Genomic DNA, 15897 nt, shown 5'->3' with positions numbered 1-15897 from the left:
GCACAGAGGCTGAGGCCTTCATAAGAACATAAGAAGAGCCCTGCTGAATCAGATCAATGGTCCATCTAGTCCAGCATCCTGTCTCACACAACGGCCAGCCAGTTCCTCTGGAGGACCAACAACAGGGCACAGAGGCTGAGGCCTTCATAAGAACATAAGAAGAGCCCTGCTGGATCAGATCAATGGTCCATCTAGTCCAGCATCCTGCCTCACACAGCAGCCAGCCAATTCTTCTGCTGGGCCAGCAACAGGGCATAGAGGCCGAGGGCTACATCTGAAGAACCCTGCTGGATCAGACCAGTGGTCCCTCTAGTCCAGCATCCTGTCTCACACAGTGGCCAACCAGTTCCTCTGGAGGACCAACAACAGAGTCCAAGGACTTGAGCTCGATAAGGACATCAGAAGAGCCCTGGTGTATCAGACTAGTGGTCCATCTAATTCACCCTTCTGTCTCACACAGTGGCCAACCAGATCCCCTGGACAGCCAACAACAGGGTATAGAGGCTGAGGCCTCCCCTTGGTGTTGTCTACTGGCACTGGGATTATTCAGAGGTTAACTGCCTCGGCATGTGGGGGTTCTTTAGTCAACATGACTAGTAGCCACTGATAGACCGTTCCTCTATGAATCTATCTAATCCCCCTCTAATGCTGTCTGTGCCTGAGGCCAGCACTGTATCCTCTGGCAGCAAATCCCACATTTCAATCACTGGGTGCATGAGAAGTATTTCCTTTTGTCCCTCTTGAGTCTTCGGCCCGTTTTAGACTCCACACAGTGATAACAATCTGTTGCTTTTTATCACGTACAACACGGGTCCCCAACATGGTACCAGTGGGCACCAAGGCTGCCACAAGCACCTTTCCTGGTGCCCACCAAGCGTTGTTCAAAAGCCGGCAGGGCCAGGTAGGGTTGGAACACAGCAGGGCACCTGATTGCAAGCGCAGATTAAAAACCAATCAGTTGAACAGAGAGAGCTACTGTGGGAGTCAGGCCTAACCCTGCTCCCGGAAACGTTGCGGTAGGCCCCGCCTTCAGAGGCAGCCATTTGGTTGGTGAGACCACCACCCCGCGTCAGAATTCCCAAAGCATTTGCAGGCTCAAAAAGGCTGTCAATCCCTGACTTATGTCTTCAGGATGATCCTCTTACAAAGTACATTAGGCTGGAAATGTGCCACCTGGGGACAATGGAACCCAAGTTACCTTATTAGCATGGAACATCTACTGGCACGGTCCCGCCAACGGAAGTCTACGGACATGATGTCTGTAGTCCCGCCCCCAGGGACCGCACCAGTAGATTGGCAGCAGCGCCAGAGCACTGAGGCGCGTTTCGTGTTCTGGCATCACTGCCAATCTTCCAAGATGGCTCCCGCCCTCCGGACACCGGGGGGGGGGAAGCCTCAGGAGACAGGGGTGGGGCCAGCCCAGTGAGACAAAGCGCTGTGTTGCGCCAGACTGGCCCTTCCCCTGCTCTGCCTCTTAGGCTGCTCCCGCCCTCTGGAGAGCAGGGCCAGCCTTGGGAGACAGGTTGGGGTGGGGCCAGCCCAGCATGACCCGCCACCAGGTAAGGAAAAGGGGTGGGGTGAGGTTGGAGGAGGGAGGGGGCAGGGAACAAGGATTCTTACCCCTTATGTGGATGTTCCACATAAGGGGCGAGAATCCTTGTTGATAGATTTTTTCTTATAGATAGCTTTAAGGGGGAACTGGATAAACTTATGGGGCAGAGGTATGGAAGGTAAGCTATGTCTAGGGCAGCGTTGTTCTGTATTCTTGGTGCTTGGAGAGCAACAGCGGGAGGGCTTCTGGAGTTCTAGCCAGGCTGGTGGACATCCTGATGGCACCCAGATTTTGGTCACTTGTGTGCCAAAGAGTGTTGGCCCAGATGGACCAGTGGCCTGACCCAACATTGCTCCCCTTATGTACCCCAACCCCAGGAGTCTAGTGGATGGATCTCAAAGGGTAAAGAAGGAGGCCTCTGACACATTTATGAAACATCCACTAGAGATTATTTTGTAACGTCTATCCAGAAATAACTCTTCTGCAGGTGTTTGTTCAGCTTCTCTCGGCTGAAAAGGGGCCCATATAGCCTTATTCGGTTTTTTTGGCACTCGGAAGGCCAGGGGAGGGAGGCGCGGAGCACGGAAGGAACCCGAAGCTCTGCTGCAAAATTGAAACAGGTCTGACCACCCTGATTCCCAACAGGTGCCAGCCACGAATAGTTTCTGATGCTCTTCCAGAGTCCTTGATCTTGGGGATTCGGTGAACCTTTCCTTGGGCACAGTCGGTCAGGTACGGTGCAGAACGCTCCCTCTCCAAAGAACGCCTCTACCACGAAGATATACGCCACCTGCTTCTGAAGCAATGAACACGCCCCCGATCGGCCACGGAGATAAAGAAAGACTGGCGCTACGCCTGCTACTTCTTTCTGCCCTCAGGGGTAGTCAAACTGCGGCCCTCCAGATGTCCATGGACTACAATTCCCAGGAGCCTCTGCCAGCGATGGCATACCCTGGACTCGACATGGACACCAATTTTTTTATCTCACTCTGCATGCTGACCTCATTCAACTGTTATATCCACATTCCTTTAAACCCCCTCTTCTTTTTGGGGCAATGTAACTGTAACTGTAATGCGATGTAAGTAGCATGTAATGCAATTCAGAATCTAATTCTCTAGTCTCAGGACAAGATAACTGGGCAGCACAGCTTGTCTCTTGCAGGAATGCTTCCACACTCGGGTGGGAGATAGATGGGACAAGCCACAAGTCTCTCTTAATTATTTCTTTTCACAACCGGGGAAAGTGTCTGCCATTAATTACTGACATGGGCAGTTTTATTTCTCCCATTGTTTTTGTGAACTATAGCTGAACTCAAAAGGACTGATTAGCTGTTTTAGGAAAGAATTGTCCTACAGCATCATATGGCTGAATTTGGATGTTGAGACACAGTTTACTAATTTGCCCCTCATTTACTTTTTTTTTCTCTATGTTTTTTTATTATTTATTTTATTAGATTTTTATACCACCCTTTCCATAAGGCCCAGGACGGTTTATGCTGTCATGATCCTTGTTCCATTTTGTCTGAGGAAGAGTGCCTGCACTCGAAAGCTCATGCCTTTAATAAATCCTTGCTGGTTTTAAGGTGCTACTGGACTAAATTTTTGTTGTTCTCCGAGACCAGGAGAGGAAAGCCTGGTTTTGCAACATCTTCACGGGTTACCTACCTCTTCCACCTTAAAACAGTGGTTCTCAACCTTCCTAATGCCACGACCCTTTAATACACTTCCTCATGTTAGGGTGACCCCCAACCATAAAATTATGCAAGGGTTCTTTCACAGAAATTAAACCAAAACTGACCAATGGCATGAAGGTCCATGGTTCATGATTGTATATCAATTGAAGTCCAGTAGCACCTTTAAGACCAACAAAGATTTATTCAGGGCATGAGCTTTCGAGTGCAAGCACTCTTCCTCAGACTAACTTGCTTGCACTCGAAAGCTCACGCCCTGAATAAATCTTTTTTGGTTTTAAAGGTGCTACTGGACTCTGATTTTACTGTGCTACTTCAGACCAACACGGCTACACATTTCAAAATATATAAATGGGTTATTTTCCGGGGTTTCTCAATTCAGTTCTGCCTCTTTTCCCACCATGCCGATCTCGCTCTTTTCCGCTGCTCCAGACAGACGAATGCTCTATCTAGACCTACCCTGCAAGGCTGTTGTGTGGATGGCGCCCCCCTGCCAAGCAGCTTGCCCTGCCGCGACCCAGGTGAAAGGGTCATTTGACCCCCAAAGGGGGCTTGACCCCCAGGTTGACAACCACTGCCTTAAAAGCTCTATGTGGCCTGGAACCTCTGTGATGGTTGGACCACATCTCATAGAATCATAGAATCATAGAGTTGGAAGGGGCCATACAGGCCATCTAGTCCAACCCCCTGCTCAATACAGGATCAGCCCAAAGCATCCTAAAGCATCCAAGAAAAGTGTGTATCCAAACCTTTGCTTGAAGACTGCCAGTGAGGGGGAGCTCACCACCTCCTTAGGCAGCCTATTCCACTGCTGAACTACTCTGACTGTGAAATTTTTTTTCCTGATCTCTAGCCTATATCGTTGTACTTGAAGTTTAAGCCCATTACTGCATGTTCTTTCCTCTGCAGCCAATGGGAACAGCATCCTGCCCTCCTCCAAGTGACAACCTTTCAAATACTTAAAGAGGGCTATCATGTCCCCTCTCAACCTCCTTTTCTCCAGGCTGAACATTCCCAAGTCCCTCAACCTGTCTTCATAGGGTTTGGTCCCTTGGCCCCAGATCATCTCCCAACATACTCCCATGCCATACGTGTGCTCCCTGCATAACCTGTGCCCTTTGAGCAGTTTTGCTGTGTCACAATCAGGAGGAGAGCACTAGCCCTGTCTGGGCCTACATTAGGCAACAGCCTGCCGGGACAGGTTACGACCACACCTCTTCCCATTTCCGGAGAATGGGCGAGACGGCTGCCTTCTAACAAGCTCTCTTCCAAGGGCCATGCAATCGTTGGAGGAAGTTTTCTGCTGCAATTCTGTCCTGATGGGTGGTTCTGTTGATTTTCATGATGCGGTAGTTTATGGTATTCCTGTTTTGTTTTCATTGCAGCTTGTCGGGGATTATGCACTGCTGCCTTGAGCCTTGGGAGAAAGATGAGGCGATAGACGCTTTTCAGTAAAGAAGTGTCAGGCAAGATGTGTGGGCTGATTTGCCTGAGGAGTTTCCCTTTCAATTATTCAACAGGAAACCAAGAGGAGGAAGAAGCACTGCGGGGGTTACAGGCGTGAATCCCAAGGGGAAGGAAAGAATGGCAGAGGAAACTGCCTCAGATGGGACTTTTCTCATTCTGAGAAAATCCACCCACCTCATCCACCCACCTTTATGCACCGACTACCTTTCAAAACTCAGGTCTGTGTTTTGTTTTGCTTTTTGCTTTTTGTTTTGTGTTTTTTTTAGGGGAGGGCGTCAGGTTACAGCCAACTTATGCACCCCATCTGAGTGAATAAACAAACTCTTGTCAAAATAAATATATAGTTTACTGGAAGAAATTTAGAAGTATCGATGGATGGATGGATGGATGGATGGATGGATGGATGGATGGATGGATGGATGGATGGATGGATGGATGGATGGATGGATGGATGGATGGATGGATGGATGGATGGATGGATGGATGGATGGATGGATGGATGGATGGGTGAGTGGATGGATGGATGGATGGATGGATGGATGGATGGATGGATGGATGGATGGATGGGTGAGTGAGTGGATGGATGGATGGGTGAGTGAGTGGATGGATGGATGGGTGAGTGGATGGATGGGTGAGTGGATGGATGGATGGGTGAGTGGATGGATGGATGGGTGAGTGGATGGATGGATGGGTGAGTGGATGGATGGATAGATGGGTGAGTGGATGGATGGATGGATGGATGGATGGATGGGTGAGTGGATGGATGGATGGATGGATGGATGGATGGATGGATTGAAGGGTGGATGGAAGGATAGATGGATGGATGGTTGGATGGATGGATGGATGGATGGGTGAGTGGATGGATGGATGGATGGATGGATTGAAGGGTGGATGGATGGATGGATGGATGGATAGATGGATGGGTGGGTGAGTGGATGGATGGATGGATGGATGGATGGATGGATGGATGGATGGATGGATGGATGGATGGATGGATGGATGGATGGATGGATGGATGGATGGATGGATGGATGGATGGATGGATGGATGGATGGGCACAATTCTCTAAAGCCAAGCAACTCGGAAAATAACGGCAGCTCGCTCATTGCCTAATGCTTTAAAGATTGCACTAGAAGACAGGCTTACACTCATGGCTTTCTTTGATGCTGACAGAACTTCACAGGTCTCTCCACAAATCCCAGCTGGCCTCCAGTTTCCAACTTCCTAGGCCAGTTATAATTATAGGCCTACCTGTGTCAGGTGCTGACAATGAATCAATCAGAACGCGTCCCAATCAGAATCCTCTGGAAAATTACCTCACCACTCTGCTTCTCCCGCTCCCATTCTGCAGCACTCTGGTTCTCTGAGAGAGCCAATTATCTAATTTCTACATGTAGTTTAAACCTATTACTGCGAGGGGGGGATGAGAGGAGGAGCCAGTGGGGGGAGTGCGGCAGAATCAGCTCTCCCCTCCCACTGCTTTTCCATGGTGTGTGACTTCAACAAGACCTCTGCAGACCATGCATAAGAGCAGACAGCTACTCTGTCCTCCTGACTTCTCCCCAAGTTAGTTAAAAAAAATTAATATATATATATTTTTAAAATTAAATCCCCTACAAATGGAGTTACCCTGGCTCTGGAGGAACCCTGGAGTTCCTAGTAACCCTGGTTGAGAATGACAGTCCTAAACCCACACTACAGCATTCAATTTCTCGGGGTGGGGAGGCAAGACCCTCCATGAAGCTTCCCGCCTCCAAGTGGAAGAACAAGAACAAGTTTTATACGTCTGTTGACACTCTCACAGCAGCGTGCTTTTATTCATCATTTCACGCTCGGCGCAATATGGCCGACTGTGTGAATTCCATCGCTCTCCATCAAACATACATTAATCAACACCAGTGCTGGAATTCACCGGTAAAAGGTAAAGTTAAAGGTCTCCCCTGTGCAAGCACCGAGTCATGTCTGACCCTTGGGGTGACGCCCTCTAGCATTTTCATGGCAGACTCAGTACGGGGTGGTTTGCCAGTGCCTTCCCCAGTCAAGCTGGGTACTCATTTGACTGACCTCGGAAGGATGGAAGGCTGAGTCAACCTTGAGCCGGCAGCTGAGATCAAACTCCCAGCCTCATGGGCAGAGCTTTCAGACTGCATTTCTGCTGCCTTACCACTCTGCGCCACAAGAGGCTCATGGAATTCACTGGACATGCCCCTATTTTTCGCGTTTTCTTCAGCACTACCATCTTGGCATCCCTTGAAGACTGAGGAGGCCTCATTCCCACAACCATTTGCCCAAGAAACTGAGTGACTCCCTACCGACTAACATAAGCCACTGCAAAAAGAGCTAGCAGTTAAGCTCAAGGAGGAATATAAACTACAACCGGCTAACCTTTAGATGCTAAATGACCAGTCATCTGAAAATTCTTGCGGTGACTAAGCCTAAATTACACACAAGTGGCGTCCAAATGACAGCAGCCACCGACGTTAATGGTTTGTTGGGACTCGCAGAGTTTATTGATTTATTTAGCTTGAAGGACAATATTAAAGTAGCCTTTTTAACCTGGTAACCTCGGACTGCCAAGCACTCCCAGCTCTGGCTCAGCAATCGTCGGCAGACTCATCCTGTCCACCACGCTTAGAGAGGGTGTTGCCTATCCCCAAAATCTGGCGAGCCGGGTTCGATTCTGCTCTCCCCCACATGCAGCCAGCTGGGTGGCCTTGGGCTGGCCACAGCACTGATAAAGCTGTTCTGACCGAGCAGGAATGTCAGGGATCTCTCAGCCTCACCCACCCCACAGGGTGTCTGTTGTGGGGAGAGGAAAGGGAAGGCGACTGTAAGCCACTTTGAGCCTCCTCAAAGTGTATCGACTACGATCTGTCAGCTACCCTACTACTTAGAGCTGACCAGAGCCCCGACCTTTCCTGTTTTGGCTCCGGCAATATGGGGGCTCCCCTGAAGAGGCCAGAGGGCCCCGCTTCTCCAGAAGCACTGCAAGGCCTGCCTGTTTGTCAGAGCTTTCAAGGAGAACTAAATGGCCGGCATCTTTTCAGAGGAGAGGTTATTTGGGGCCTTGAGGTTTTCTCTTTCGTTTTAGCTGGAGATGCTTTAACTATGATGGTAAGCCGCTGGGAACCAAGAGGAAAGGTGGGATGTAGATGTTCTCATCAATAAATAACTGCCAACAATGCATTGAAATCAGAGGCAGCCTCTACCCAGGTCAGAACCCCTACCCCAGGGTTGGCCAAACTGTGGCCCTGCAGATGTCCATGAACTATAATACCCATGAGCCCCACAGACCCTAGCCTCCGGATTGCTTTCAAAACTTTCAAGGCATCATAGATGGCTTATTTTTCATGATATCTTTACCATTTGCCTGGAGAAAAGGAGGTTGAGAGGGGACATGATAGCCCTCTTTAAGTATTTGAAAGGTTGTCACTTGGAGGAGGGCAGGATGCTGTTTCCGTTGGCTGCAGAGGAGAGGACACGCAGTAATGGGTTTAAACTACAAGTACAACGATATAGGCTAGATATCAGGAAAAATATTTCACAGTCAGAGTAGTTCAGCAGTGGAATAGGCTGCCTAAGGAGGTGGTGAGCTCCCCCTCACTGGCAGTCTTCAAGCAAAGGTTGGATGCACACTTTTCTTGGATGCTTTAGGATGCTTTGGGCTAATCCTGCATTGAGCAGGGGGTTGGACTAGATGGCCTGTATGGCCCCTTCCAACTCTATGATTCTATGATTTGCACCCCGAAAAATGGGATTTCGGACTGTATTGTGTCCAGATCACAGGAGGTGATGGTACCGCTTTACTCTGCTCTGGTTGCATACCCTGCAGAAATTAAACAAGTCCAACAGTGAATACGTCTTATCCGACATGGTAGGGGCCACAACCAAGAAGGCCCTTCTCCTGGTGACTGAGCCATCCTGAGGCCAGGCACCTGCAAGAGGCCCCTAGACAGTGACCTAAGTGAGTGCAGGGAGTTGTAACAAACACGTACCTGCTCTTCCTTTCGATAAGGATAGCCACATAAGAAGCTGGTAAGGCAGCACCAAAACCCGGAGTCCAAAAATAGAATTTTCCAAGTATCCGCCTGAAAAAAAATTATATTTAAATTTAATTGAAAAAAATTTAAAAATCAAATCAATGTGTGCCAAAAGGGAGGAAGGAAGTGGTACAAATTTACCCTTCTGTGTATATACACATCAAGAATACATTCATTGTTGTAGGATGACATTCATAGGTATATCTGACAACCCAAAAGGTACCGGTTACAGATGCTGCCTTGGACAATAAAGCAGCCCTTACTCGTCTCAGGACGCTTTTTGCCAAATACAACAGAGGACCTCATGAAACCCATTCACCCAAGGAAGAACATCACTTCTACAGCTGCTGTGTTTCAAAGCTCCGTGCTTCTATAAAGTGCCGCCAAGTCATAGAACAGAATCATAAAATCACAGAGTTGGAAGGGTCCTCCTGGGTCATCTAGTCCAGGGGTAATCAAACTGTGGCCCTCCTGATGTCCATGGACTACAATTCCCATGAGCCCCTGCCAGCGAACACTCTTCCAGCGAACGCTGGCAGGAGCTCATGGGAATTGTAGTCCATGGACATCTGGAGGGCCGCAGTTTGACTACCCCTGATCTAGTCCAACCCCCTGCACTATGCAGGACACTCCCAACCCTATCGCTCATCCACTGTCTCCTGCCACCCCCTTGGACCTTCATAGAATCAGCCTCTCCATTAGATGGCTATCCAGCCTCTGTTTAAAAATCTCCAAAGATGGAGAACCCACCACCTCCCAAGGAAGCCTGTTCCACTGAGAAACCGCTCTGTCAGGAATTTCTTCCAGAGGTTTAGACGGAATTTCTTTTGCATTAATTTCATCCCATTGCTTCTGGTCTGTCCCTCCGGGACAAGAGAGAACAACTCTGCTCCATCCTCTACATGGCAGCCTTTTAAATACTTGAAGATGGTTATCAGATCCCCTCTCAGTCGTCTCCTCTGCAGGCTAAGCAGACCAAGCTCCCCCAACCTTTCCTCCTACGTCTTGGTCTCCAAGCCCCTCACCATCTTTGTTGCCCTCCTTTGGACATGCTCCAGTTTGTCTGAAGTCATGGCTGACCTTTGGCAACTTGTCTAGAGCGAAGGAAGGAAGGAAGGAAGGAAGGAAGGAAGGAAGGAAGGAAGGAAGGAAGGAAGGAAGGAAGGAAGGAAGGAAGGAAGGAAGGAAGGAAGGAAGGAAGGAAGGAAGGAAGGAAGGAAGGAAGGAAGGAAGGAAGGAAGGAAGGAAGGAAGGAAGGAAGGAAGGAAGGAAGGAAGGAAGGAAGGAAGGAAGGAAGGAAACTGCTCCTGTAATTAGGATATTTCTTTCTTCCACAGACTCCCCCCTTTCCATCTCCTTGGATTTTCAGTTAAGCCTTCAGTGTCCTCTTTATGCCATCTATTTTCACATTTTGCATTGGAGCATTTTATACTGTTTACCGCTTTGACCTCTAAAGACAGACCTGGTTAGCTATGAAAATACATACACTTATTCTGCATTCATGGGACTCTACACCGTGGAAATGTCATGTGTGTTTCAAACAGCAGCCTCCCACTCACAGTTGTAATAAAAAGCCATTTTTGCCCAGCTGCTTGTAGTATCTAAGAGTCCCCTTCAGGGACCCAGGTTTCACAAGAATTTGTTTCCCCCTGCTTTTAAACCATAAATGAGTAACTGATATACATGGGCAGGTAAAACCAGTAAAAAATGTTTATGGGGTAGGAACTTTACAAGTTCTCTACAGCTCAGAGCTCCGTTCTACAGTTCAAAGAGGAGCCAAAATAAACTCCCTGCTTTTCCCGTCCGTTCGGAGTCAATACTTGGTTTTACAGAATCTCCCTTGGCTTTACTTTTCAGATTGGACAGACACCACCTATAGAGTTCCACAGCGCTTTCTAAACTTCTGACTGCCGAATCACACTTTCTTCCTGAGGACGTGCTCTTCACGGATCCATACTCTAAAACAGAAGCTTTTAAGTAACAATTATCTAGTTCCCGGAAAGAGATCAGCCTGGTTTTCTACACGAGGTACTGCTGAGAACACATCCTGGCTGGAAGGAGACAAGCCTAGAGCTGTGAGTCATGATGAGATGCGACAGACAGCCTCGGAAGGAGGGTTATTTCGATGCATTTATGCACTGAGTTGAATGAAAGATCCAAACTGATGAACAGATGAACCAGCATGACTTGTTCACAGAAGAGGCCATCCTCTCCAGGCGAGAATGGTTTTTCGGGCTCACAGGAGACTTTAGGCAATTTCAAGCTCATATAGCAGGCTTTGACAGCCAGGGTTTCGCAAATCCTGAGGGTTCTTGGCGGCCCTGAAAGGGTTTCCTGAAGGGGGGGGGGAGTTAATTACACCTGAATCGGTGGAAGTTAATTCTGGCTTGGTGTAGTGATTAGGAGGTCAGACTTCTAATCTGGCAAGCCGGGTTTGATTCTGCGCTCCCCCACATGCAACCAGCTGGGTGACCTTGGGCTCATCACAGCACTGATGAAGCTGTTCTGACTGAGCAGTGATATCAGGGCTCTCTCAGCCTCACCCACCCCACAGGGTGTCTGTTGTGGGGAGAGGAAAGGGAAGGTGATTGGAAGCCGCTTTGAGACTCCTTTGGGTAGAGAAAAGCAGCATATAAGAACCAACTCTTCTTCTTCTTCTTCAATAATCTCAGGGCTCTCTTAGTCTCCCCTCCCTGACAGGGTGTCTGTTGTGGGGAGAGGAAAGGGAAGGGTGGAGAAAAGCGGCATATAAGAACCAACTCTTCTTCATATGTTATTTTTAATTGGTTAAACATTTATCAGGTGACATGGCCATATATAGTCCCCAAATGGCCAATGATGGACCTGGAGGGGGTGGGAAAGTGAAGGGCCCGGGGTGGGTGTGTACACAGCCTTGCTATCCTACAATATTCTGCATAACCACACTACTTCTGGAATTTCCTGAAGCTTGACGAATGCTTCAGGGGCTTCTTAACAGTGGTGGCAGTGTTCCCCAACCCCCGGGTTATGGCCCAGTACCGGGCTGTGGAGCCCTCGGTACCGGGCCACAGTGGGGGGGAGGGAGGTGCCGGTGGGCCTACCCACACCCTGCAGCGCAGCTGTGCCGGGAGCTATCAGCTGCTTTGGTGGCCAAATCACTCAAGCCTAGCCACACTGCGGGGGAGGGGGGGAGGCGCAGGCACCAACACACAGGCGCAGAAGCTCCGCACCTGCACATTTGTGCCCAACGGCGAGCGCTGCTCTCCCTCTCCCCCCCCCCCCGGTCCCCGGCCTGAAAAAGGTTGGGGACCACATATAGCATAGGAGCTGAGCACGCTCAACCTGGGAATCACTGTACATAGCCAGAGTTTAGAGGAGGTCTCCTAGCTGATTGAAGAAGAACGATAGGGATTGATTCCTATCCTCTGCACTCGCTTTGCCCTTTCTGCTTCCCCCTAGCAACTGGCCCTAATTCCAAATGTTAACTTACTTAATTTACTTATCCCTTGGCTTGTGTGTCATATAGTCTTGAATCCAAATGGTGAGCAGCAAACAAACCATAGACCGACCAAGCAACATCTACTGGTCCCCAGTCACTCATCGCAATGATCTGAGTCCAAACCAACCTCCGTTAGGGTTCATGTTAGAAATTATAAAAGTCATTGTCACACTATAAACTATTGTAAACATGTTGTTAACTTGAAACCCAGCGTTATGATTATTGTATTATTGTTCCCATTCAATGTATACCTCCACTTTCTATGTAAATTGCCCTGAGCCTTATGGGAGGGCAGTCTAGAAATATTATTGGATGGATGGATGGATGGATGGATGGATGGATGGATGGATGGATGGATGGATGGATGGATGGATGGATGGATGGATGGATGGATGGATGGATGAATGGATGGATGGATGAATGAATGAATGAATGAATGAATGAATGAATGAATGAGGCATATTTGACCACTGATGAAGGCTGTCTGGGTTGAAAAGCATTTGGCCTGCTACGGTGATACCATGTGCAACCATTGAGATTGTACATGCAACACTGCACAGATTGTGCCTTACGTTTTAATGTTGGTTTTGATGTCAATGCACATTTAATGATAAGGATTTATATTTTAATTTTAATATATATTGGCTGTTCAACCTTTGGGCTCCTAACTTATTCTCTCTGACTGGGTTCTCAGTCCAGGGGCCCGGGGCCAATCGGAAGGCGCGCTGTGTGTGCCTTCCGATTGGCCCCTGAGGGTTTCTATCCCAGACAGCCCACCCCCCTTAGCAAATTATTTAGTGTACAGATGCTTAGGCCGTTCCATGTATTACCCCAAAACGTTACATGGAAACTGACCTGAGCCTTATGGGAGGGCGGTATAAAGATCTAATAAATAAAATAAAAGCTGCTAACCCATTCTAAGGAAAGGGTAAAAAGACATTCCCCGAAAATAAAAAAATGGTTTGTTTTAACAACCCCACAGGATGATATCCAATGGCAAGTAAACCCTTTTTAGCTAGGAAATAGGAAACAGAACTTGTCTGCCGTCTCCGGAATAGTGGTTTTTGTTTTTGAATGTTACGCTAGTAAGCTCAGTAAATGAGCCCTGGGGATGGGGTGGGAACAGCGATTGAAACATTATGTTAACAATAATATATAATGATGGGAAGGGGCTACTCTGGCATGGATATTCAGGAATATCACAATTTGAAAGATTTAAAAGATAATCTAACTTCATTGGCGTTATTTATTCATTTATAGCTGGATTTCCAGACTGTCCCTCCCCACAAGCAGACTCAGGCCAATTTACAACATGCATAGAAGTATAAGAAGAAGAGTTGGTTCTTATAGGCCGCTTTTCTCCACCCGAAGGAGTCTCAAAGCAGCTTCCAATCGCCTTCCCCTTCCTCTCCCCACAACAGACACCCTGTGAGGTGGGTGAGGCTGAGAGCCCTGATATCACTGCTCGGTCAGAACAGTTTTATCAACACCGTGGCGAGCCCAAGGTCACCCAGCTGGCTGCATGTGGGGGAGCGCAGAATCGAACCTGGCATGCCAGATTAGAAGTCCGCACTCCTAACCACTACACCAACCTGGCATTAGAACCACTTAAAAAAACATAATGATGTAATGTAATGTAATGATTCTGTTTCCATTGCCCCCGTTCTCCTGTTGGTCTGTTCAGTTGCCCATCATGGTGGGATGACCTCCAAAGAGGTGCGGGGGGGGGGGGAGCTGAAGTAGAGAGACGGGGCATGAAGAGGGGAGGTAGAGGGAGGCACAGAGTTGTTCCTCAGTTGTTCTGGCCTCATCCATAGGCCTGATGGAAGAAAGCCAGTCTTCGTTAGTTCCATGAGGGCCTGGGTCTCTACTGGCAACTCGTTCCACCAGGTAGAGCCAAGGTCAAAAAGGCCCTGCCTCTGACTGAGGCCAGCTGGATTCCTCTGGAGCAAGGAACAGGCCGGTGTTGGCAGAGCGTGGAACTCTTTGGAGGACATACTGGGAGAGATGTTAAACGTGGAACAGGCTATTTCCCTTTACTCAGATTCTCACTAAATAAAATAATAATGAATAATAATAAATATAACAATGATTTGTTTTAACTTTAAGCCGCCTCGAGACCACAAGGAAAAGGGCAGCCTAGAGATCAAAACATAGATAAAATTATTAAATAAATAAAATCAAGTTTTCCTAACCTTAGAATGCAGAAGAATGCAATATATAGACTTCCATTTGCGGTCAGAAAGGACGTCGATTGCAGGATCTCAGGAAGCAGTTTGTGCAGATAATAGTCAAGTTTTCGCTTCCGGAGAATTGCAGCAATCTGAAAGAATGCAAATGCGTTGATTATATTGATATTGCACATTTCCTCCAATGAGTTCAAGGCAGCTCAGGTAGGGATTTCCCCCTCTTCACAACTTTATTCTAAAAACATCTGTAATAGGAATATCAAGGACAATTTTTTCTGCATGCACAGAAGAACCCCCAGGTTTTGCACAAGAAAGATGGACAGGCAGGCAGACAATCGATGATGGATGAGGGAGGGAGGGAGGGAGGGAGGGAAGTAGATGGGTAAATGATGGATGGATGGATGGATGGATGGATGGATAGCTATGGGAACCCAAATGGATGGATGGATGGATGGATGGATGGATGGATGGATGGATGGATGGATGGATGGATGGATGGATGGATGGATGGATGGATGGGTGGCTGGGTGGGTGGGTGGCTGGGTGGGTGGGTAGGTATGGGAACCCAAATGGATGGATGGATGGATGGATGGGTGGGGGGGGGTGGGGGGGGGTGGATGTGTGGGTGGATGGATGGATGAACCCAAAAGAACAATGTCTGCATGTGCAGAGTTATCACAGAGTAAAACAATATATTGTCTGGCTGCTAACAAACAGTTAAGGGAATGAAGAAAACAGGAGTCAAAGAGAAAGGAAAGGAAGATGACATACTAATGGAGCTTAAAAGTGGGAATGAAACAGAGCTGGAAAGGGAGGATTCAAAAAAAAAAAGGAGGGGAGGGGCAAAATGGCAATAAAGGATGGAAGAAAAACAGAAAGTTCAGCAAGGAGGGAAAGAAGGGACAGCAACATCCAGGAATGCAGGATGGGAAGCAGACAAAGTATGGCGCCTGGCCTAAAGGGAATGTGATCTCCAAGCCCTTGCAGGTCGCCTTCAGTAATTAATTCCTGCCAAAAAAAATCCCCAGCATGCAATCCAAAACTGTGCTCTTGCATGGGACATTACCACCTCCTCTCTTACTAAATTTAGAAGCCTAGTCGATCTAATTATGTACAGAGCCTGCTTTGCTGTAATTAAGCCTGCAAGCTAGTTGGGCTTCAGTACGTTGAACTATTTCACAACTCTACGTGAGAAATACATGCCTACCTTCACTGGGAAGACGTCAATATTGGCTTTAAAAGCACCAATATTTTAATTCCTTAAGTCTGTCCTTATGTAAAACAGTGTAGGTACTGGTTACGGTGCTGAACGAGGATGTGGGAGACACAGGTTCGAATCCCCACTCTGCCACGGAAGCCTCGCTGGACCTTGGACCAGTCACATGCTCTCAGACTAATCTACATCACAGGATTGTTGTGAATATAAAATGGAGGAAAGTGGAGCTACGTGAGCCGATTTGGGTCTCACTGGGAAGCAAGG

The 15897-nt window shown here is 48.1% G+C and overlaps 1 protein-coding gene across 2 annotated transcripts in view; it reads right to left on the bottom strand.

Moving 5' to 3' along the window:
- TMEM135 (transmembrane protein 135) overlaps window positions 1-15897 on the bottom strand; it is a 203680-nt gene that overhangs the window by 168307 nt on the left and 19476 nt on the right. For both annotated transcript variants that reach the window (XM_077341408.1, XM_077341407.1), the window contains exons 2-3: window positions 14424-14551; window positions 8706-8798 (exon numbers count right to left, since the gene is read on the bottom strand). In XM_077341408.1, coding sequence (XP_077197523.1) covers window positions 8706-8798; window positions 14424-14551 — 221 coding nt within the window. The remainder of the gene's footprint in view (window positions 1-8705; window positions 8799-14423; window positions 14552-15897) is intronic.

The sequence above is a fragment of the Paroedura picta genome, chromosome 6 (genome assembly GCF_049243985.1).
Source record: "Paroedura picta isolate Pp20150507F chromosome 6, Ppicta_v3.0, whole genome shotgun sequence".
NCBI lineage: Eukaryota > Metazoa > Chordata > Lepidosauria > Squamata > Gekkonidae > Paroedura > Paroedura picta.
This window is presented reverse-complemented; position numbering and strand designations above follow the sequence as displayed.